Genomic DNA, 26,003 nt, shown 5'->3' with positions numbered 1-26,003 from the left:
TAGAATGAAACAATCTTCACAAAATTTGCAATCGATCAGTGAAACCGGCATATTTTTAGAGCCTATGGTTCCCAAGAACTACTGTCGAAAGGACTGGCCACAACATATAAACTTTTCTAGTATTGTAATATATAGACGTTTCTATCTTGTAAATAAAGGAAACAGGATTTATATAAACAGAATGCTCATCGCTTGAATCGAAAATATTTTTAAATATAATTTTCTACATCAAATCCTTACCAAAACACGAAGATTCCTATGGCGTTAATCGCACTCAACAAATACAAGGAAATATTTCACTGATCCAGGAAAAAATATACTACAGTATGTATCATATATATTTATATATATACATAGCAATTGGTCGTTTCCATTGGTGATAATAAACAAGTATAACACGAAGTCGTGAGCAAATGTGCAGAGGAAGCTGGAAACCAGTTCACGGTTGTTTCCTATCACAAAACACAGAGGGCACAGTGAAGAATTAAGATATAAAATACAATGGTAAGAAAAATTTCAACAATATAAAATTTACAACTCCTGTTCTTCACATGCTTCGAATGTGCCCATCGATCGATCGGAAACAAAGAAAGCAATGAAGTGGAATCGGAGAGTTAATCGAATGACAGAAAAGAAACTGGAGTTGGAGAACGAGAAAAACTTTAGCTCTCATCGGAAGTTGTTTTCTTGGCCACCCGAATCACTCGTCGACCACACAAATCGTAATTGTGTTGCTGCGTTTGCAGCTCTTCGTCGGTGTCGGAACTGCGCTCACTGTCACTAGAGTTTGTGTATCCGCCGATGCCCGGGAGGATGCCTATGCACTGCATCCCCGAGGGAATCGATCGGCTGATGGTCTCACTGGGCGCTGGTGTTGGCGCTGATGACGTGTCCATCACTTCGTGGTCACTCGATGCTTCCTCGTGGCCATTCGGTGCACTCGCATCGTGGTTGTCAATGCCTATAAAGGATAACAAATAATTATTTTAACAAACACGTTTAGTTTATTTTATGGTCGCTTTCTTATTTCAAAAGCACTGTTTTTTCTGTCGTGCGTAAGAAGGGTGTGTTTACAACGGCAAATTTAAGCTAGTAAGCATACATATAGTGTAGCCAAACCCAAACTGTCACTTAACTCAGTATGATGTGCTTATTCCGTAAAAAATGCGAAAACTCGATTTAGGGGTCGTTCAAAACTTTTGTGGCCCCTGATCCAAAAACTAATTATTGCTCAAGATCGCAATCTTTTGATCCATTTTTTTGATCATTCCTAAAATTCTTGTTGAAGTATAAATCGTGATTTGTTATTGAGCAGCATTCATTTCAAAACATGGCGTTCTACGTCAGTCTTGTTGATGACGATTTGGGAGATAATTTTAAACGCCTGTCCCATTATGAGCCTACTGCGGGTACCAAATTCGATTCCTGGAGATGAGAACATAATTTTTGGTATTCACCCAGCTACTACTTTAATTAAGAGATATACAAAAACAGAAATAACAGTAACAGGAGTCAATGTGCTCACTACACATAACTCATCTGGTCAGTCATAGCCTTTCGTTGGTTTTTGTCTTCAGAGTTTCAGCGTTGACGTCATATGAGACATGGCAATCTATCCATAGGCTCCTACCTGGAATCGAACCCAGATACGTCGTAGGCGCGAATGCTAATTATAACCCTTCGTGGATTGTAAAGTCACAAAATTCCTTTTTTTAATTTATTTATTTATTTTTTTAAATACTAAAACCTCATTTTGAGCCAGTCATTGCTATATAATAATAATCCACACTTTCGCCATAACTTTCTTTAGATAATCTGCATTACCTTCAGCCCTCACATTTTATAACGTTATACCGTAACGCTATAAAAGTATGTTCTTAATTGCTCCATTTTTCTCCTTTTCTTGCAGAAAGAACATGATCGGTCCTCAAAGAAGAAAGGCAGACATTTTCTGAAGGTGTCATCCGAGACATTTGACACAGTATGGGACAGTGCTCTACTGTGCAGAAGTGTGTACTGATAGAAAGAAAAGTTTAAAAGTGGGAGCAGAATATACGTCAACTCCCATCACAACAATCAAGGCCACCAATTTTTTAGCAGAACGAAAAGTCGGTCTATTATTATGAGGAAGAATCCGAAGAGAAAATATGAAACAATCATTCACGGAAAGAAGTTCGGGATTCAAACTTTCACGGCAACGTTGATGCTGACCATGTTTTATAGGTGAGAAAAGCTTACGCTGGAAGACTACCCGGAAAAGGGGCGTACAGTTAACAGTGGTTCGCTTGCGAACAAACTGAAGATAGCACATCGCACTAAATGGCGAGGATATTACTGTTGTTGGACAATCACTACCTCTGTTCTTCGTTGGTGTACACTACCAGAAAACATGACAGTTCTATTTGGAATAGAAGAAAAAATGGAGAAAGAAAGATCAAACTTTTGCACCATTGCCATCACAGTATAACATATGAAGACAGTGCGCACAATATTAAAACAGAGTTGAGGTAAAGCTAGTATAAATTTGACTTTCCTTTGTATATAAAAAAGATCCATATCTACCATAATAACAACGTATGAAGTTCTGTGTTACAACAACGTTTTAAACAGAAAGAACAATAATTACCATAATCTTATCATTGAATGATTGAACTGACTCACCATTATTTTGGAGTTTCGGCTTCTTTTCGGCGTTCCCATCCGCAGAATCAGCCGGTCTCTTCTTAACAGCGCCTGCCAAGAGCTTTAGCTGCGAGTTCTTCCTCACTCCAATGGAAAGGTCGGAGCCACTGGCCGAGGGCTTCTTTACCTCTGGTCTCTTTACTTCCGTCTTAATTCTCTCCTGAAGGCTCTGTTCGTTGAGAGAAGCCACTGCCTCCCGGAAATCCTGCATTTCCTTCCTTTCCTCCGCCCATTTCCGTTTCTCTTCCTCTATTTTGGTTCGGTCCACCAGGTCCAGGAATTCCACTTCGTCGTCATCCAGGCCTTTGATCATGTTCTCTACGACACACAATAAACATTGCTATTACTATCACATTAATATATTCTATTTAAATAAAGTTGTAACAATGGTCATATTTTATTTATATTTTATAAAGAGAAGAAACGCATATATTGATTCAAATATCCTTCATCCCACAAACATCAGTCTCGAACCTAGCTGAAATATGCAATCTTCAATTTTTGAATGAAATGAGACCAAAACAAACAGTAACAAAGCGAGGTCAACAAGTACAGTGAATGTAGTTGTAGAGTGCCATCTATCGATGTTGTATAGATTTCAACTAGTAAGCCCGGTAGCCTAAACCTTTGATACAATCAAGTTTGAACGAGTTTGATCGAGTTTGAACGAGTTGTGACATGTTAGTTGGCTTCCAGAGGTGGAAGAGTTAGGACGTGTTAAGAGTGTCTAGCGCGCGCCAACACTGAGTTTTGTTCTAAGCTGAAAGAAAGAAAGAAAAAAACTCACGAAATGTCAAAATCAGTGTATGGCGATGAATCGATGGCATTGAAGACTGCTTACAAGTGGCATGAGCGATTCAAAGGCGGCAAGGAGTCGATTCAAAACGAGCAACGATCAAGATATCCTTGAACGTCAAAAACAGATAAAAACGTGGCACAAATGATTTGTTCAAACAGGCGAATCACTATGTGAGAGACTTCCGAGGAACTAAACATCTCGTATAGGTCCGTGAAAAGCATTTTAGCCGCCGATTAAATGAGCAGATGGCTTCTTTTTTCACCTCGAAAACGCGCCACACTTTGGTTTTGATCTGAAGATTTTGGCCGGAAAAACTGTTCCTGTCTATCCACTTCCGCCTCACTCACCAGATTTAGTACCATGCGACTTCTGCCTCTTCCTAAAAATTAAAACCATACTTAAAGGAAAACGTTTTGACACCATTTCTGACACTGATAGAGCCACGACAGAGCAACTGAGTGCCCTTCCAAAAGAAAGCTTCCAGAAATGATTCCAGTCATGGATAGGGTAAGTGCGTTGCTAGCCAAGGACAGTACTTTGAAGAAAATTAAATCAAATTCTATGTAAGCTTATTTCTTTGTTTCTAATAAAATGATTCACCGTACGTTTTGATCGCACCTCGTATTATTATTGTGTTACAGTTTAGGCAGTGTTGCCTTTATTAGATAATGTGTTTGACGAAGGCCAAAACTATAATATACATAAATAATAATGTTTGCTTTGGTCAGATTCTTTTTCTATTTAAGTTACATGTAGTTCCAAAGTTAGAACAAGCAGCATATTCTTACATTTCTGTATGAGAAGCTGCAATCAATTAACACGATTAGAACAATACTGCCCTGCTAAGCGAAAAGGCCTTATCTCCATTTCACGTACTTTCGAGAAAATAGGCAAAAGCGATTTGGCTTAGGCTGTACGTTCAAATTTGTTGTATTTCAGTAAAACTTCATTAAGTATATTTTCACGATCTAAAATTTGTGTGGTAATACAGTTAAATATTTTTGCTTATGAATTGCCACTTAACGTCTTTTTGCTTACTTTCAGTTACAGTTTTGAACATAAGGTAAACACTCATGACGTCATTAACCCCTACCTATTGGTCAAACCACGTCAATTTCACTTTAGATAGATGCAGAATTGTACGACGAACATTCCCATACCAATATCTCGATTTTCGACAAATGTGGAGTTAAGGTCTTTTCGCTTAGGACGGCAAAATACAGGTTGTGTTTCCTCTTTGGTGCAGAAAACCAAGGCTCGATACCCCAGACTCAAAATCCAATAGCTTCAGTAGTGAAAAGGGACAAAAGTGAATGAGAATCTTTATACTTTTCAACTATTTGATTTTTTTTTTTTTTTTTTTTTCAAAACGCAGAAGGCAAGACGTCTATAGAATTTCTATAAAGCATGTGACACATATGTAGTAAGAATACACTCTATTTACTTCTTCTGACATGATATGTATCTAAAGTATTATTTTATCAAATGAGGAGGAAAAAAACAACTGTGATACTGTTACTTTTCATAACTGATTTCAACCTTCTTTCGCAGTCTTCTACAGACCCGATGATGCCTAGTGAGTGCTCCTACAAGTAAATGGCGGATTTTCGAAAGTGAAGAAGAACGTATTCCTCTAAATAATTTATCCATATTTTTCATCAATTTTGAATGTACAGAAATATCCACTGGATGACACATGATTGGAATACAAGCTACGAGCCATCGCACCAAATTTTCTTGCTCCATTACGTCATGTTATACTGCAGTTATTACTGAAACATTTACGAAACACAAACAAAAATATGATTTCGGAATACTTCGGTCGAAGAAGAAAAGATCCAAAAGTAAACTGTTTCCTGGACTTTTCTCGAGAAAATGAATTATGCCATATATTAGGATTATTAATTTAACATTTATGAGGAATCAACACAATCGCATGAGTGGTATTTGAGAAAAATATAAAAAAGTGACTTACCCCTTATGGATATTTTCCTAACAAGTAATCTACGCAAAATTATAATTATTAATGAAACATTTATTACGAAATATGAACAAAATCGACTGAGTCGTTTCTGAGAAAATTCTCCGAAAAACAATCTCACCCCAACAGTACACTCTCTCTTCTGGAATTTATCAGATAAAGGATTGATACCATATTAGCTTGGATTTTGTTAGTTAAGCGTCCCTTTCACCAGCGAGATTGTATGAGACGTGGACTATAATAGCTTAATATGGAATCAGAACCACACGAGCTCCCGCCGGGAATGAAATCCGGCTCTACACTAACCGCTTATGCACAAGAAGCTCGACTGATACCATATTATGGGGTTGTCAATGAAACTTTGATTTATGAAATATGGACAAAATTTTAAAGCTATCTTTGATAAAATTTCAAATTTTGATTTTCACCCTTCAGTAAGCTCTTTATTTTTTGGGGGTGGGGGAAAAAATCGTAAAATGCCCCTAGAGAATCTTCTGAAAACTTTAAGTTTACAAGTTGATCTTAATATGCTGAACGGTATGGGTCTAGGCGAGTCAACGTATTTACATCGGGACAAACAGACGAACAGACATCCAAAAACCCTTTTTCGACATCAGGGCCTATGAAACGTGTAAATCCGTTGAAATCTCGGATTCATTGTCATTTGATGTGTAATGCGCAAAATGCAAACTTATTAAACATTAAAAAGTAAATAGTAACCCCTTCTAAAACAGAATTAATATTATTTCCAAAACAACTATTGTATTAATTTTAAATTTTAACTTATTACTTTACCGATAACATACCATTCATGTAACTAACCTTACAGGGCCAATGTGTTTATTCCAACAAAATGATTTCGAAAGTCACTCTTGCTTTCGTCCTCGGTAGTTCAATATACGAACAATTATAAAAGTCACACATTTATTGGTCCATAATTAACAGTGTATAAAACACAAAATATGGTATGAAAAATAGTGGACCAACTAGCCATCCACCCTACCACTTATGTACAGAAAAAATAAACATAACGAAAACAAGATGTATATCAATTGTCAATATATCACATCACAGATTCAAATCCTAACTCATGTATATTTTACCATTATTTCATTAGTACTGGAAGATTAGTTACGAATAATGACATCAGAAGAGTTTTACAACAAAAGATTTTATTATGAAAAAAGAATTTCAAAATAAACAGGAAACAAACACGCCAAAAACAAATTTTGAAAACTAAAGCATATAATGCACGTTACCAGGCATTTTACTTACATTTCTTCAAAACAGGTTGTCAGCAATTCGACTTTCCGTATCGTTTACTGCAAGTATTCGCTTACAAAGGTATATTAATATGCTGAGGACTAAATTTTCTGACCTTTACAGAACATTCTGTTTTTGATATTAGCATTGTCGCTAACAAAACATTACAGGTTTCAAAAATTGAAGTTCTTAAATGATGATAGCTTATGAGACAACAGTAATTTCGAACGCTAAACGAACGTCTGTCCTCTGAGTATGAAGATGGAAATTTCAAACTGTGGATTCTCTATATCTTGATGTTATAATGTTTTCCTAATATTAAATGTCATTTATTTTGTCTATACAGTAAATCCCCGATTAACGGACTTCTAAGAACAAAATTTCACAAATGCAGCAAATATAGTTGACAGAAAGAAAGTGTACAGGGAAAAATTTTCTACCAGATTTTCAAAAGACGCCGACTGGTGAGGAATATGGCAGTGATCAGGGGCGGACCAAGGCAAAATTTTCACCCGGGCAAATGCCTCCTAGTCTTAGCCTATCTTTTACATTTTATAATAATACAGTAATTTTAATATTTTAAAGCCAGTTTTCAAAATGAAAAATTAATACTTAAATACATGATATAGGCACAATTAATACTTAAAAATATACATATGGTATCAGTTACATTGGGTTTCTATTATTACTATTTATGTACCGATATGTAAAACAAAAACAATATCGAACAACATTTACTGAATACTACTAATGGTGACATGATTACCGCTATATTGTAAATTGGTTTTGTTCTACCAATAATATCAGGAGTCATTCCACATATATCCGACTATGTAACAATCTATTCTAATTACGTGAAATAGCAATAAATACATTTTACATATGTTGAACGTGTTTTACGCATAGCAATATAAACAGCGATACAGCCCCCCTAGTACTATGAAACTCTCTTTTTCCATGGTGGAAAGAGATTATGTAATTGACGCTACTTTACAAGAATATAAACCAAAAAAGTCAGTAGAAAACAAGTTATAAAATTTACTTTTTGAAGCTCATTTTGGCATCCTCCTGACCGTGGCGCTTCGGGCAGTTGCTCGGCCCTTGGTCCACCCCTGGCAGTGATTCGAACAAAAACAACAGTGCCACTACAATTTCCTATTCTTCGGCTTTTTTCACCCTTCTAATACGCTTCAGCTGTAATTATTTGTTACTAATATGGTAAGTATATTGGAAGAAATATATATTTTCTACTACAAAATACGTTTGATAACATTGCATTGGTTAAGGGTAACAGCTACAGAAGATAATGGAAGACAGATGTTGCGTGTTGGTTATGGCTTTATTTGTGCTTACGAGCTAGGTTATACAATGAGTTGTGCCACACCTTCTGTATCCTATCCTGTCTGCCCTGGCTGTTGGCGAAAATACTTTTGTTTGTTTTTCATGTTTTGCATTGAATTTGTCATATTATCAAAGACTTATTTTCATCAAATGGTCATAAAGTAATAAAGTTACTGTCTTCTTTATGATTAAAGTGGTGGATGCTTTCGAGTTTCGTATTTTGATAATTCTGGATGCGAACCTCGCTGGAAATATTGATTTGCTTTCCTCTGAATTTTCTCTCTTTCTTATTGACGTTAAGGCAAATAATGAGATTAACCAAAGTTAGTTCATTAACCATTAGTTCTCAACCAGAATGTACTTTTCCTTTCTGTGCGTTCACGAAACATACACAAAGGAAACGGACTCTTACGAGCTTCCTATGCATTTGCCAGGAAGACGATATTTCTTAGTTATGAATAAATGATAACGGTTACTGCTTAGGAAATAGAAGACTCATCTTTTATAGGTCATTATTTAGTTTAACGTCCCATGGTTGTGTACAAGAGTAAGGGAGACGGTTTTGATTAGATAGAAAAAATGAAATGAAATCTTTAAGAAAAACGCGACACTGCCAACTTCTACATGGAATGCTACGAACTTGAAGCTCTTGATGCGAAACTTTCCTCTTACGTCAGAAACGTTGATAACACTTTTGCTACCTACTCACATGGACTTAAAACACTAAAGAATTTTCTGGAATTTCTCAAAAGTCATTATCCTTCAATCAAATTTACCATGGAATTGAAGGGGAACGGATGCCTCCCTTTTCTCGATATTGTTGTTCGCAGTAAATCTGACGGAACATTAGGACACAGCGTATATATGAAACCGACACACATGGGCCTTTATTTCAATGCAAGTAGCTGTCTTCACAAGTCACGACTTACAGTTTTAAACACTTCCAATTTTACAAATGCCCTTTCGCCCACTCCATTAAATGGAAGGTTTACTATATTTTCACTTTGTACTCACTGTTATTCAACATCTCCTTATCGACAGGGGCAGGGGTATTTCATCAAGATGTAATGAAGCAGCGCATCTCCAAAACTTTCACATAAAGTTTGAAATTATTCGTGTCTCATCATTTCTGAAGCACTTAACACACACGCTCGATTTACTTATTAATTGGATGTGCTTTCTGTGCTCTCTTTTAAGTTATTGTCACTTTTAACTACATAATATGACGGACACACTCGCACTGTAAGGTTAATTATACCAATTAGTTAAGAAAAGATTATCACACTCTTTTTATATTTTGTTACCATTGTTCTTCACATTATTATTTTATTCGTACCCTGTCACACGAAAAAATGGTGTATAGCGGAAATTTTTACCTCACATGGATCCAAAGAAATTACTAATTCCAGAAAATCAGCGTCGACTGTTATGGACGGCTTAACCCGAACAATCTCTACGATATGCTATGAATCTCTTCTGCACAGAACATGTTGAAGAAATTTGGAAATACTGAAATTTACGAACCTGAAGCTTTGCTTTATCATTGTGTGTACTGTAGTGTGAGAAAATAGTAATGATCCGATAGCTAACAATATTACCAGTTACGTACCAGCAGAAGACATACATCCAAACATGATTTAGTAAATAGGGTTACTAACTTAGCCTGTGGGCCTCTTCATATTCCTGGTCGCGCTTCTGTTTCTGTTCCTGCAACCTCTCATACAGCGAGCGATGGTCATATTCCTCTTCTGGGGCCTCTGAAAGGGGAGGATTCAAATTAATAAAATTGCTATTTCTATTATTAGAGATTTAGTTTTAATAGTAATTAAGATAATCATTGTTATCACCCCAAAACAACAAATGTTCCCGTAGACAGTAGTTCTTACGCCACCTTCTGTTGATACGCGGACTTGATTACCTCACGGAAAGGCTGAACAGAGACTAGAGCTTGTTCCTGACGATATAATTACATTTTATCATAAGCAGCGAAGTGCAATTCCATAAACAAAGTAGGACCACTAAAAAATGAAAATCATGTTTCTAGTTAATTTATATGAAACGTGATTGATCATTCATTTACGACCGGATGTTTTATAACGCCATATTCTGATTGTTCCCTTCTCAGCAGTATGGAAGACCAACGTATTGACCAGGAAACTTGATGCAGAGATGACATATAAACAATACAGGGTGTTATAAAAAAAAGTGTCACAATATTTTGGGAACAGATTCTTCACATTAAAATAAGAAAAAAAAAAAAAAAAAACAGTTCATATGGACCTGTGCTCAAAAGTGGATAGTTTCAGAGTTATAGGATGCCGAAAACATGAAACAAGTGAACTTTATGGGACCTATCGTAGTCAGGTCAATGAGGAACTGTTATATGAACTATCCAAATATCCATGTTTAAGAATGCTCTAGTACTTGCACACCAATTTTTGGAGAGTGATCAAGTACTCCGAAACAGCCTCTCTAAAAATGATTGTGCAAGTACCGGAGGTTCTGAAAGGTGGATATTTGGATAGTTAACGTACTAGTTCCTCAATGATGTCTTGACCTGACTATGATCGGTCCTATGGTAGTGGAACTTATGAATGGACCTTTAAAGTTCATTCTTATGTTTTCTGCACCCTATAACTACGAAAGTATGCACTTGCGACCAGAAATCTATATGAACTTTTTTATTTTATTTTGATGTTAAGAATCTAAATATTCCGAAAATATTGTCACAAATTTTTGTAACACCCTATATAATCGATCCTCTTGCATGTAATCTCCTCGTGGAAGCCGTGACTATCCTGATAATAAACGTCAAAAGTCTCAGTCTGTGCGTCACGCTAATGCTAACAATAAACTTTTCATATCTGCGTTATCGCTTGCCTGTATAAAGAATTCATGGAATAAGTGCATAAATATAGTAGTTGGTGGGTAAATGAAAATTATTTTTTGAGCAATTATAGCTTTTAATTAAACACGATGTCAACCTATAGTGTAGAATGAGCCAAAGGCCCGTGCCTCAGAACAACTAATGGACTAAAATAGTGTGACGTCATATTCCTTCGTTACCATGGCGAGTGCGTAAACAACATGTAATAAGAAGCGTAAATACAAAGCGAAAATTCCGAAGCAAGGTATTTCCGGATTGTGCTACGAAGAAATGAACTTTGACTATGCTACAAAGTTACTGCGTGCTACCTTAATAATCACTCACTACTCTAGATACCTTGTAAAGGGATTCAGTGAATTCCAAATGATAGACAAATAACTGTACATTCCTGCAACGAATTTTCCGTTCAATATTGCACAGCTACTATCGATCTAAAAAGCTTCAACACTGGAAGAAGCCTCCACATCTCTGAGTAATTAACATGTTGTCAAGTTTTGGTAACCAGTTGGTGCGAACAGCATTGCAGTTCCTATTCCTGGATGTCAGAGATATAATAAAAACGAATACTCTGAAGTTTGCTTTGGGGGAAGGTGAGAGAGGGTTAATCAGTTTCAACAAAAGTTCTTTCACTTGTCGGTTCCAAAAAATTCAAAAATAAGAAATTAAATGCTTAGGTCAGATCTACCTCTACACAGAGAAAAAGTCGCAACGGGCAATGAAATGCTTCTAATCAGCACTTGACAAATTAAAGCAAAGAATTTTTTCATTTTTTAATGTGATAAATAACATGAATTGACAACTTGGAAGAATATCTTGTTATCGTGTGCAGAAAATACTGTAGACCGTCTGCAAAAAATTATCAAGCATGCTTTAAACACTATTTAAGAATTAAACTTTTCGTGTGTAATTGAATATTTGTCTTCCACTATTTCTACTTACTGTTAGTGGGATCCATGGTTCGATCCCAGGTCGCGCCAAGTCAACTTTGTGGTAGACAAACACTGTGTGCGTGGGTTTCCTCTAGGTTCTCTGATTTCCTCTGACTTTCTTTATTCCGCCATTTCATTCATTTCATAACCGTGGGACGTAAAACTCAAAGATTTCATTTCCTTTCACTTCAATATTTCTACCTAGATTTTGGATTATAAATGTCTACTTTCCATGTTTGTAATGTCTAAATATTCGAACTCTACTGATCACAATGAAGTAAACAATATAGCTAGGTTCATTCATGTCCAAAATTATTGCCGCATGTCTATAAATATGTTGTAGGAATATCATTTGTTAACGAATTCGCTCGGTATTTCTTATAATGTTAGTATGTGTATAATCGACAAAGACATGTACGTGGCAAATTTCATGTTAAAAGAGCAGTAAATAAGAACAATAAAACGAAAATAAAATGTTCTTGTCCATTTACCAACATTTTGTTTTACTTTTTCTAATTTTCATATTGATGATTCTTTTCCTATGAAATTTACCGCAAATATACATTTTCCGATTATACACATAGTATCAGTATTAAAAGTACCCTGCAAAATCATTATTAAATTATATTCTTACCAGAAGACAGTTATAGATATGCGACAGTCATTTTGGACATGAGTATACATTACAACGGATAGTCCCAAGACCTTATACTTTTCTTCACTACTAGTTCACATTCACTAAAATGAGAAAAACCCTGCCAGAACGAATGACCAATGTATATAAAACAGGGATGCAAATAACCACTCGCCCGGGCGAGTATTTAATATCATACCGAAGGTAAGTAAGTGATTTCTATTGTGGGATGTAGGTTAGTAGCTTTTTTCTTGGGCGGGTAAAATGCTGTTCCTTATTTGCATTCATGATATACAAGTATTAACAGCAACATCACATATTAATCTCTCAGGTGCAGTAGCTATCGATCTTCTTATGAAACATTAATGATTTCATTATCTTATACTCTATGAATAAATATAAAATTAAACATGAATAAATATAAAATTAAATTATTTTACCTTATGATTGTGTGTTCAGTTCCTTTTCGGAATCAATTTTGTTCCCGCCCAATTTCACTCGATGCGACTGCTGTGAATTACTTCTGGGCAAATGCAGAACTGCAATACTAAAATGTGCTTTTCGTTTGAAGTCTAAAGTAATTTTACTGTTGCCAGATACCTTTTCCTTGCTCATACTTAGAATTCTAATTTGAACAAATAATTTTCTTTCTCTTTTCAGTGTTCATAGTGGATTCGAAGTATTTTCAAAAATAGAAGTATTAAATAAAATTTACGAAATTTCCCATGTTTCTGCTACTTGAAACTGCATTTGTCCAGTTCACATAAAAAAAAAAAAAAAAAAAAAAAAAAAAAAAAAAAAACCGAAGAGGAACTGAATAAACAATATTAAGGTAAAATAATTTCGTTGAAAGAAATGCTTCTTTTTATACATTAATTTTAAGGTATAACCGACAACACCTTTCAATAATTTGCGATGTATCTATATTCCTATACGCACGATAATACGAAGTCGGAGCCAGACAAATACCCAGCAGATCGTAAACAGTCAAGTGACGAATGTAGCAGCAATTGCAAAGAGTAAACATGACACTTTAAAAGTCAGCTACAGAAAAAAAATTCGAGGGTCATGCACACAGCGCATGCGCGATTATTTGAGTGGTGTGATCAGAGTGGACTGATTTAAATCACTTGATTTTTAAAAATAAAAATCGTTGATTTAATTTAAATTTCGAAACAAATTAATTTAAAGTGAAACAAGTAAAATTTCGTTTCTGTTCTGTTATTTCGATTATGGAAGATAATAATCATAATACAATGAGACTCAAATCTATGTACAGCACAATATGACAACGAGTGTCATACAGAAGATGATTAGGGAAAATCCCGTTTTGAACGAGTAACTGGGGAATCTTGCTTTCTTCTCTTCGTAACATAAGATTTTTAAATCGTTAACTATTGAAACGGGAAAATCACTATGTGCATTTAAGACGAAAATTCTTGTGTGTGTGCGTCTGTTTGTTTGTTCCCAGATAATAGCGGCGTATATAGAGGGATACGATCACCTCTCCAAAGTTTTTTTTTTAACTTTAGGTAAAATTTATGTATTTCGTGCCGCAAGCTAGTTCCGATTTTTTTTTTTTTTTTAAATATGCCACTGTCAGACATCAGTAACTTTTGTGGAAAAAAGGTGTCATGTTGATAAACGTTGCTGTATTTTTTCCTCAATACTTAAGAAACACTGTTTGGTATTGAAATAGGTTAACGATTGGGGATTAATTCAAAATTCAACCCCAATACTTTTACTTAAATTGTATAATGAACATATAAAAAATTAAATGAAATGAAATCTTTAGCTTTACGTCCTACGATTATGCCGGTTTGGCTAAAGGAGACGGTGATAATGAGAAATGAGTGAAATGGTGGAATGAAGAAAGTGGGAGGAAACGGGAGATCCCCGAGAAAACCCACGAGCACGGTGTTTGTCCACCACAAAGTCCACACGGCGCAAGCTGGGATCGAACCAGGGATCCCAAGCACCGGAGGTGAACGCTCTACCACTGAGCCACCGCGCCCCCCAATGAACATATAGTAATCTCTAAAGTATTTTCTTCAGTTCGCGACTTGTATTATAAGAGAAGAAAGATTTGTTTTAAATGAAAAAATCGATTTAAATTTTAAAAAACAACAAAAATTATTTTTTAAAAAAAAATCATGAATTTTTGCACCCTGTGTGTGATCAGGTTCAATTTTATGTTAGTTGTGAGTCAGAGTTTGGGCTTGATGGTTGTGTCTGTGTTTGCTAGTTTGCGTGGCTGTGCTGTGAGAAGTTCAGTGTTAAAATGGAAGATGAACCAGATTCAGGTCCGATTACACAGTGACCAGCGTTTCTATATCAAAATCGAAACTCTCTACACGGAAAGAATGCAACTGAAATTTACAATGCTTTGTGAGAGGTTTGTAGAAATAGTGTAGTGGATCGTAGCACTATATCATGGTGGTCAGCTCGTTTCCGTGAAGGTCGTGTAAAGATAATTGTAAATGACATTTTCAGAGAGGATCGACGAAAAACATGTGAGGAAGTTGCATAATGTCTGTCACTTCAGTTTACACAATCATTACTGAAAAGTTAACGATGGGAAAAATTGTTGCCAGATGTGTTCCGCATGATTTCAGTGATGAGCACAAAGCACGTCGCGGAAGAATTGCTTCAATGTTATTAAATGGAAGGAGATAAGTCAAAGGAGTTTTGCAATTGATGGAACCTGGATACGAGATTTTGAACCAGAACTGAAGTCTCAGTTGTCACAATGTAAAAGTTCCGGCTCTCCACGCCCGAAGAAAACGTTGCGATCCAATTAACGAAGCTTCCAATGAGGCGTCAAGTGATCAGATAGATCAATAATGAAGATGCCTGCCCTATCTGGAATACAGAATTTTCGAAACGTTGGGAAGCTGTCATAAGCAAGAATGGACATATATATTGAAGGGCTGTACAGGTATTTTGTACAATAAATCATTTACTTTCATAATATCTTTCAGTGTGCAGAACTTTTGAAATGACCCTTGCACTTTTTTTTTTAAATAAAATATTAATTTCATAACTTAAAAAAACAATAATGCAATTTTAGAGTTAAAACATAGACCTGAGAAATAACTTTCAACTCTGGGATGTAACAGAGAAAAATTAGTATAATAACAATAAACACATAAGCATATGAAAGCGATAAAGTAAGTTATATACTCACGCAATGGTTGATCGGGCTTTCTTACTTTCTCCCATTCTTGTTGCCTGATTCGCCTTCTCTCTTCCAACGCCGACTCCGAAATGAAACCGGAACTCATCTGCTACCAAAAGATTAAAGATTTCTCAGTTTCAATTCTTTATATAATAGATGAGACACGACATTTTTAGTTTAACGACTCAAGTATATCTTCGGGAAGCTAAACGGACAAATGATACAATAAATGTCAGTGATGATGAAAGAGTTGATAAAACAAGAGAATAGAAGGAAACGAGAATATCCAAGCACGGACATGATGATGGCTTGGAATGGAAGCAAGGAACCGAACACTAACATGTTGCTATCAATGAATTGCTTCATAATTATATTCTTGATTTGATTCCAGGCTAAAAGATATCTGTATTCACCTTGTTATTTTGACGCATCATGCGATTCGCTTCTTGGTATTCTTATTTGGACCTTAACATATTTCGTTCCAAGCCATTAAATACATAACTCAAAACCAAATCACTTTTATTTATTTTTTTATTTGTAAAGAAAGTCAAAGTTCATTATTATTATTATTATTATTTAACTTCAACACAGAAATGCTATTAATTAAAATAAAGAAAATCTCTTCACCTTTATGAAATACTAAATACAATAAGGTGCTACGCGCATAGGAGTAAATGTGCCAAGTCTAACACATAACGATCACGTTATTCGCGCACGAGATGCAAGGCGCCAACTATTAATACAATTTTAGTACATAACCACAGGAGTATATATTAGAAAACAACACACTCGACATAAGCGTCACACAAAGCTTGAAATGCTGAAGTATTTCAACTGCCCAATGAGTGAATAATGATGTTCCGAAAGTCTTTATTGTTCTTAATCTTTGAAGATACAAGTAATGAATGATAAAAGTATCTTTTTAAATCCTTTGCAAAGGTAATCCTTGAATTTAACATCCGACGCTTATTCCGTTCAGGCTAACGGAGACGACCATTAAACCAAAAGAATGATCATGGGAGAATTGTTGTATTGTGAAAGTGGGAGGAAACAGGCGTACCACGAGAAAACCAATGGATACTATGTTGTTCACCACAAGCTTACTTGGTCGAGGATCGAACCAGGGACCTCATGCACCAGAGGTTAGGTGCTTTACCACTGAGTCACCTCTTTTTGAAAGCCATTAACCCCATAGCAGAACATGCCGCGGTCTGCGATGTGATCGCAGAAAATTTGCCGTGCCTGTGCCGAAAAAAAAAAAAAGCAAACAGAAAAGTATAAAAACATGCCTGCTATGTGTAGATGTCTTAAATTCACGGAAGACTCGCATAAATATAGTTTGAACTGTTTTATACGTCGCGTAAAGTGTATTTTTAAGAATCACAAATGTTTCTTCTCCAGAAAAATTTTGACTTACAAAAGCTCATCACAGAAAGACAAAGAAAGTTTTGCCATCTGGGCCATTACCGTAAAGGTAAGCAGAGTGTAACTTAAACCTAATCAAAATTGGGTTATAGTTATGAACAAAATGTGAACTTTTAGTGTATATATATATATATATATAAAAATAGAATTTGTTCCAAAATTCTTGTACCGATGTAATCCTGTCATTGAGATCTATAATACAGTAATTGTGAAAAACATCCGTGATGCAAGAAATCTTGGATAAATTCTTATGACGCGGGTCACATATTTTTTCCTAAGAATTCATACTCTTTTGATAACTATAGCCTAATTTTGGTTAGGTTAGGTTACATTACGTTGTATTTACCTTCATGGTTTGTATTCGCCCTCTGCAATTAGAATTAACCCCTGATCTAAATCCTAACCAGATAATTTTTTATCTCGACCATACTTCAGTGAATTTCCATGTACAACTCCTTAATTTCTGCTAGTTTGCAATAATGTTAACCTGGACCAGATTTTTGTCTTCCATTGAAAAATTTTATTATTTTTGTTTGTTTGTTTGTAGAGTGTATTTTGAGCAGAACAAGTGATTTTGTCACAGGATGTGGCATTATTGACATAAGGTAATGTAGGGTAGGATCGGGTTAGCTTAGTATTCGGGAAGTTAGAACCTATTTTGTTAAAATCAATAGACTATAATTTCTCGTATTGCTATTTATTGTGAATCAGTTCCTATTAATGTTCTGCTCAAAGTGCACTTTTGACGAATTTTTCAACGTAAAATGGTAGTTTTATAATGGTACTAATTTTCTTTATCACCGCAGATTTAGATAACTCATCAGCATTCTTACAATATTATATACTCACATGAGCTCTCATAAAGTATTTTTAATTTGCGTACAAGTTTGCTTTTGGCACATCACTAGAAAGAATTGTTGAAAAATAACAATTCTTTCACTATTTCCTTCTTATTATCCCCTGAAAGGTTTTCATTGGGCGATATGAAAATATCTCACTTGGCATAGGTAAAATTCAACGAGGCCACCATTCGCGACTTGCGTACAAATACGGCTTTAGGATGTGTACGATAAAAACTATAGTGCAAAAACACAAACCAAGTTGCGCTAGGTGGACACTAAGAGCACAAATGCCATCTAATCGAGTCAGAGCAGGGAGAAATTGATCGGACCGCGCGAATGTGCGTCCAAAGGCAGCAAGCGCGTCAGCAATGGTGGGTATGAGGAAGCGAGAGTACTAGACAGAAGTGGTTTTTGGCAATGATACGAGTTTTAATAACACTTGTCACGGTTTCAAACCATTAACGCTCCACTTGTAAACATAAAATACAGGTTCCGTACACTGTGCATAAATATGCCGCCGGTGGAAAACAGTATTTAATAGAGCCATTTTTATATGCACTCACTTATTTTATTCGGTCTTAAGGCACTTGTAATGAATTTACACTAGAAACCCTACACTGTAAACCTAAAATACAACTGTATTAATTTGTATTTAATTCTGTCGCTTGCTGAAATTTGTTCTTATAAATGTCTTTCCATGCAATGAATTGAATTTTACCTGTAAATCTTCCAAAATGTGGTACGCCAAAAGTACACCTGCACCTTAGTTTGAAGTTACTAATCTGTAATGTATAACAGACCTTTTAGATTAAACTTTAAGTTCAAAGATGGGCTTGTGTATAGCCCGCTCCCCCCAGTTCTTTGTCACCGGAACTGGAAGTCACTACTACTACTACTGCTACTGCTGCTACTACTACTACTGCTGCTGCTACTACTACTACTACTACTATTACTACTACTACTACTACTTATATCGAGAACAGAACCCAACCAACCCCTGCGGGGCTTCTAACCCGTTCCTACTACTACTACTACTACTACTACTACTATTGCTACTAACTACTACTACTATTGCTACTAACTACTACTACTACTACTGCTACTACTACTACTACTACTACTTATACTAAAGCTTCCTTACCGCAAGATTTACATCTTAAATCTTTATAACATGCGATTCCGGTTCATTATGAACTAGTATGAATCGTTAGAATCACTATGATTCATTAAAAATCACTGGGGGGAGCGGGCTATACTCAATCCCAAAGGTGTTTTAGATGACTACAAGTGATTATTTAATGCTGCAATGACATTTTCATTAGCGAATATAGCACTTCTGTAAATTCACTAAAATCTTGGCTCTTTAACTTGTACCGTTTTAATTGCTGTTATTTTGCACAAAACGCATGTTTCATTTAAATTTATTTAAATTTTCCAAATTTCCACGGCCCTAAAGTACACTTACACTAGGACAATAATGTAATTAAAATATAATGTAGGTCTATTGCATCAACAATGACTAACAACGTAAAATAAATGAGTTTACGTGTAATTTTACTAAACTCATGGTTTTAAAACAGAGAAAAACAAAATGATTTATCAATTAATTTTCCTTAATCAAAGAATTAACTTCACCTGACAGCAAGTTACAGAATGAAAATATTGTAACCTACCACAGCTTATTTATAAACAAGACGTCGTACTATTTGTCTTATGCTGTCGCCCACTTTTCTGGACAACACTCAAAACAAATTATTTTGATAGATGGACAGCTTTGGGACAGCTTTTGAGAATAGAACAAATGGCGGAGAAACAGCCGCAATAACGTGTATTTCTAAATTCACCTGTACTTCGATTCATGTCATCTGGGGCCTTATTTCATAACAGCTTTTGCAAAATTTGCGTATGCAATAAAAATTCAAAGAGCAATAAAATAATTGTTAGAACGGCTACTTTATCTTGATATACATATAAGACGCATGTCAAGACAAAAATCCACACTAACAATAATTATCGAAAATAGTCTCAATCGTTTTTACTGAATTGTGCTACTCAAATTTTTGTTTGTGCTATCGACCGGAATAAAATTAATCGGGCCATGACTCCAATGATAAAGTGACTGTATCACCTTTTCAACGAACTTTAAAAGTTCATTACTGAATTTTCTCTGTGTGTGTGACCATCTATTATTTGCGATTTTTTTTTTTTTTTTAATTTTGAGCCCTGTGTTCGATAGAGCATCAAAAACTATCTGAGAAAGTGATAGAATTTTTCGCGTCACTCTTGCCGTTCCGGAGATATTGGCGAAAAAAGTACCGGTTTCGGGAGATTTAAGGATCCATATCTTGGGAACTGTAGGTCGCAGAGATATTATATTGGCTTTGATCAATATTTAAGAGAATGGAGACCATTTTGGTACCAAATAGTAACCGGTGATAAATGGCCAACTGGCCACCGTTCCCCAAATATTGGCCAAAAAGTTCCGATTTCAGAAGATTTAAGAAGTCACATCTTGGGAACCGTAAGTAATCGAAAGATGATATTGGCGTTGATCAATACTTAAGAGGATAGTGATCATTTTGGTACTAAATAGTAACCGGTGGCCACTGGCAAGTAGCTTCCGGAGAAGACTTTATCAAGGTTAGTGTCACGTCTTATATTTTATCGAAGGTTTTCATTGTTACTGTTATTATTAGCTACTATTATTTGGATGTTATTATACAGGAAGGAATTAAAACACAAAATTGTTAGTTTTATAGATCAACTGGATAGATCGACGCAAAATGGCGCATTTCTTTCTGAGAGGATATCAAAGCGTTTTGAAGGTCGATGGCTGGGATATTTCAATTGCTTAAAACCTTGTTCTCTGCTGAAGAGAACCAAACTTAATTGTTGATTTTCAGTTTAACGTCCCTTTCAGCAGCGAGGCTATATGAAACGGGACCTACTGATTAACGTGAAATCCGAGCCATATGAGCTCCCGCCGGGAATCAAACCCGGGTCTCCCACGCCAAGAACCAAACATTCGATAGTTTTAAACTAAGGTATGAATATTTTCAATATCACACCAATAATAATACGTAACTTTGAGCAATACAGAAGCTATCAATTTAAAAAAATCATGTCTTAATGGTTTTATAGAATTAAATTTGGGTACAATTTTCTTACTTCTGGCATATCGGCGTGATTTTTTTCTGTTCTTTCTCGGAGTGAGTTGGTTTCTTCTCCATACCTACACTCATTCATGTTATTAATAGTGTGATTTAAGTAAGGAGTGTCATCAAGAAAATAACATAAAATGCTTTTAGAGTATAAAGCAGTAATAGCAAACAAGCGTGGTACCCCCTGAAAATTTTAGGACTACAGCATTGATATAAACTATTCATTTACTTGATAGGGAGAGCCCATATACTTCCTTGTGAAGTCCATGGAGATACCTGTATTCAGGCTCGTACTGGGAGGTATAGGGCCTCGGCAGGAGCTTCACTTGCAGGGCCCCATCTTCCCTTTCCATGTAGTATGTAGGAGCCTCACAAAGTATATTAAGTTTTATCATATTAATTTTGTTATTCTGCTTGTTGTAATGACACTCTATTTCCAAGTGGTTTGATAAAATGCTAACTGAAACATTATCAATATAACCTGAAATTAGAGTTAATACTGACAGATCGAGAATTATGAATAGTTGTAACACAAAGACAATTGAGATGGTTAGCTTTAACCTTGAGAATTTTCCGGAATTACTAAAGCTCCCTACTGATGAAAGGAGCCGATATAGCTAATGGTTTTACCAAAACAGACAGGATAAACAAATACGTACAACCATTTCCTGAATTCCTGTACGTGCTTTTCCTTATTCACATCTTCCTTCACCACCCCTTTGTCAGGGCAGTGTTCTGGCCATTGACCTCCAAGAACAAATCGTGCGAATCTATGCTTCTCTGTCTCCAGTCACAAATACAGAGCACATACCTCTCATATGAAAATACGAAACAATTAAGAAAAATAACAAAACGGCATTTTGCGTGGCCAAGATACGCAGGTAAATTTATCATTATCATCATAGGATAAACATTGCTTCAATGCGGCCAACTTCCAAGATAGACAGGTGGCCAACTTATAGAGTAATTAGTAGCGAATGTCTTATGGGGAAAATGCAGGTTCAAGACGAATCAGGCCAAGATAAGCAGGTGCCCAACTTAGAGAGGTGGCCAAGTTGACAGGTTTTACTGTAGTTTATTATAAGTATTAAAGTATATAAGACATATTACTGAATGGCACTTCTGGTAGACTCAAAGCAAACACAAGACTCAACACTTTCTAAGTTAACAGCGCAACAACCTCTCCAGTTCTACAGAAGATTCACAGACCTCTTTTAACACCTTTTTATCGATAATACTAGAACCATCATATTCCATGCTGATTAACATAAACCTTTCCAATAAATGCCTTGAGACACAGACAGGAGAGGGCACAATTTTGTTTTAATTAATTTCAGTTTTGAGAATACTCGTTCGCAGCACACTTGTGTACATGGTAATGTTAAGGCATATTTATAGGCAACATAGAGTGCATTTAATGAACTCGTCTCTTGTATAAAGTTAAAAAGAATACCTGATGCACAGGACAAGCATGTGCCACAAGCCCTATCAGTTTTCACACTGTCTTGTCCTTCCTTTTCTTCGGAGTCTTCATTATTGAAATCATCTTCGATGTATCCTTGTTTTGTAGTTTGTCCACATTTTTTTGAAAGTTACAACAGATAACAACATTTTTGCGAACTGTACAATTTCTTTCTATAGTTGAGCCTTATCGAGGTTTAACTTGGTTGCAAATGCGTTCTCTGGAAGTTGTTCTTTTATTTCGTTGAAACATTTAGGATCTAGCAACAGCAAATCCTTAAGTAATTGAGAAGGAGGTTCAAACCTTTCCTCCACACTGTTTACTGCTAAATTCAAAATCTCATAATAATGTTCCACTGTAAAGAGGTCTGATGGACTTGTCTTTGCCTCTCTCATCAGTTGACTTTTCATCAGCCATTCTTTTCTTCTTTGATAGCCGACGAAGAAGAAATCTTCTTCAATCTCAGTGTCAGTATATTTCTTTAATTGTGATTCGTTGCTTTGCAAAAGTCTTTCGCTTTGTCATATATTTTGGCAAATTCTTCATTCTGGTGTTAAGTTTTCCGTGTAGCTGTTCACATAATTTTGCTGTTAAATTCCAAACATTATTGTAATTCAGAGCTTGCGACTGTAAACATTTTGAGACTGAGGTTGTTAACGTGAATAGGTCATCGTATACAGCCACCATTTATGCAACAAAGTCTGGGCTTGAAACTTCATTTGCATCGAACTGTCTGCTGGTTTTAACGTCGTTCAGGAACAGTAGAAAAGTCAGAAATCGGTCGCTTTGGAATTCTGTTGCATCTTGGTCTTTCCCTTGACAAATGTTGGTATCAATGATCGCATTTAAAGCTCTGTGTTTATTCCACCAACGAGTAGCACCAATTTGTTGAAATCTTCAAAGCTTGTCACTTCCAGTATAATTCTGCTTTACTTGTTCTGTCCACCCATCCATGCGCTTATGTGATTCAGACAGAAACACTGCAGTCGTCTGAATGAGATCAAATAGATTTACTGGTGCTTCCTCTTGCTCTGTAGAATCTACCATTACCAAATTAAGGACATGAATCATACAATGTGTGCACATATTTTCAGGATTGTCCTGTTTCAAATAACTCTGCACGCCTTCGTATAATAGCAACCCTTCATATTCGACGCCCGATCACACGAACAGCCCATCACATTTGCCAAGCTTATCGAACTGTCTTTCACCAGCTGTTCACCGATATATATCCAATTCGATCTATCATGAGCCAAAACAAGACTCAGAAGAAGTTCAAATGTTTTTCTATTGATTACATAGCGAACAACCACACTAAGCTGTTCCACTGACGATACATCTTGACTTGAGCCAATCATTATACTAAATATTTGAGTTTTTTTTTTTTTTTTTTACGTCAGATAGAATGTACTGCTGAATGGTATGTCCTATAATGCGACTTGACTAACGAACCATGTCTTTTCCGTTTCTTTCTTCTAATCCTTTCCTACATTTGCTTAATTTTATGGATTCTTGAACATGTTCGTTCAGAATGTTATCGTATTTGCTGACGAGTAGAACAAGCTCAAGGAAGTTTCCATGATTACCCTCTCTGTTTTGAAGCATCCATTTTAATTCGAAACCACCCCTACATGGAAGGTTCTGGCGCCCAATGAAGACAGTGATGTCGATGTTGACTAGTCCTTTTATCATCAAACGTCTTATTTCAATCTGCTTTTGCCTCAGGTTCCTTGCATCGATGAAACTCATACCAGAAACATCACGATTTACTCTGACAATAATGACTGCCTCTGCCTCATCGGTATGGAATTTTGATTATTCGTGTCACTTAATGTCCTGATAAAGGCGTTGCACATTATTCCATTAGGATCCTGACGCCTACAGTCGGACAATTTGTCCATGCCGACCAGATACCGCGGTCGGATTGCCTGCGCCGGACATAGGCGTCTTTCCGCGCGATTTTCGACCGCGACGAATAGTTGCCTTGCCGAGCAGTCGGCAAACAGCCGGAAATGAACATTAAATGCGCCGACGACGCCGTCGAAAAGAGGCCGGCATAAGGAGTCAGCAGAGGGTCGGAAAGAGGGCTTTCCAACTGTTTTGCCGACTCTGGTAGTCGGCAACAGTCGGCAAAGGGGATTTTATTTTACGATTTTCGACCGCTTGCCACCTCGGCAAAAGGTCGGCAACTTTGAACAAGTAGATCGTCGTCCCGCCGCGGATGGGTGCCGGCTGCCTCCGGCGGCCCGCCACTGTCGATGGCGGCAATCCTTCTTTCCGACCGCGACTTCCTGATGGGGTAACTTCATAACCTGTAACAAATAGATTGCCAAGCGGAAAAGTGCCACGTCATTCTGCTTTTGCTATGCTGTTTATCAATGATAGTAAGGTATGTGAAGAAACTCAAACGACCTTTGTCGACCTACCTTCCAACTCCCATCTTTCTGCTGCAAATGTTACATTGTTTGATTCAGCTGAAGCTCCCGTCTCTTTTTCACTAGAACTTGTAAGTTGAGATCCCACCAAAGCCAGGGTTTTAGAGCTTCTGTAAATCAGTTTTCGCTGCTTCAAATCTGATGCACAATCACGTAATTTCTTCGCTAGTCATATTTCGTTTGGAGCAGAAAAGCACATCACTGACTCTAGGACAAAATCACAGACACACATTCAACCACAGCAGCAAATGAATAATGTTCTTTTCCTATTATTTTATGTGAAGCAGTCAACCTGTGACATGATTCATACTTCACATGCAGACGAAAATAATCTTTAGTCTGGCTTGCTCAACCTTTCTGCTACGCACCTTCAAATGAATACCTACTTATTATTATTAATACAAGTTTAACAGAGTCCTGTAAAACCTTTGCGACGTGGGAGGGCTTTTCTTCATAAAGTTGTTGGCTTCACTTACGCGTGGTAATGGGATCCCAGGGTGGGAACCTGTTCTGTTTCTTTATGGTGTTGCAATAACTTGTCAAACGACTAACAGAGGGCCACAGCAGGAGTTTAAAAAGTTTCATTTCGGCATTCATGGGACCACAATACACCTTTAAACAACATGATGCTGGGGCCCCATTCTTCATATTGTTGAAATATATTCTTACTAGGCCCCAAACAAGACTATAATATTGTTAGTTTTATTCCAATAATGAAACCCCAAGATTACACTCAATGTTGGGGGCCCCTGAGAACTCTGAGAACAGAACAAACCACAACGAGTAACTATGCTCCAACACAGCAGACATGTTTTATCTTACTTTCCTTGTTATTCAATATTCATTATGATATATTTATAGAGGGCCCCGGCAGGGATCCCTGCCCTCGCCAGTCCCATCCTGCCTGTATTGCAATATGTTGTTGTGTGCCAGATTTGCCGACAACTCGTCACTTGCCTCTGTAGACATATAGTTTCTCTTGAA

At 36.4% G+C, this 26,003-nt stretch overlaps 1 protein-coding gene across 4 annotated transcripts; it reads right to left on the bottom strand.

Annotated features, from left to right (window-relative positions):
* Positions 1–320: 320 nt before the first annotated feature.
* LOC145669771 (PSME3-interacting protein) lies at positions 321–19,769 on the bottom strand. Of its 4 annotated transcripts, none has more exons than XM_081738115.1 (6): positions 19,635–19,714; positions 18,680–18,743; positions 15,704–15,803; positions 9,725–9,823; positions 2,662–3,000; positions 321–961 (listed from the first exon to the last, which is right to left on the bottom strand). In XM_081738115.1, exons 3-6 carry the CDS (start codon positions 15,798–15,800, stop codon positions 663–665), a joined length of 834 nt encoding a protein of 277 aa, XP_081594241.1. In that variant the 5' UTR covers positions 15,801–15,803; positions 18,680–18,743; positions 19,635–19,714; the 3' UTR covers positions 321–662. The 4 variants fall into 4 exon arrangements, with proteins under 4 accessions (XP_081594241.1, XP_081594245.1, XP_081594236.1 ...); XM_081738119.1 differs by having other exon boundaries at positions 15,704–15,800; positions 19,635–19,701; XM_081738110.1 differs by lacking the exon at positions 18,680–18,743 and having other exon boundaries at positions 19,635–19,769.
* Between the last annotated feature and the right edge of the window lie 6,234 nt (positions 19,770–26,003).

The sequence above is a fragment of the Thermobia domestica genome, chromosome 2 (genome assembly GCF_964235325.1).
Source record: "Thermobia domestica chromosome 2, izTheDome1.hap1.1, whole genome shotgun sequence".
In the NCBI taxonomy this organism is placed as follows: domain Eukaryota; kingdom Metazoa; phylum Arthropoda; class Insecta; order Zygentoma; family Lepismatidae; genus Thermobia; species Thermobia domestica.
The sequence above is the reverse complement of the archived record's forward strand: the minus strand, read 5'-3'. Positions and strand labels throughout refer to the sequence as shown.

Excerpts from the sequence above, each read along its gene's own strand:
- LOC145669771 (XM_081738110.1), bottom strand. The coding sequence starts at position 15,800 with ATGAGTTCCGGTTTCATTTCGGAGTCGGCGTTGGAAGAGAGAAGGCGA. Across the intron at positions 3,001-9,724 it reads TGAAGAGGCCCACAGGCTAA|AGAACATGATCAAAGGCCTG; the intron begins GTTAGTAACCCT and ends TGTGTGTCGTAG. Across the intron at positions 962-2,661 it reads GCCGAAACTCCAAAATAATG|GCATTGACAACCACGATGCG; the intron begins GTGAGTCAGTTC and ends TATCCTTTATAG.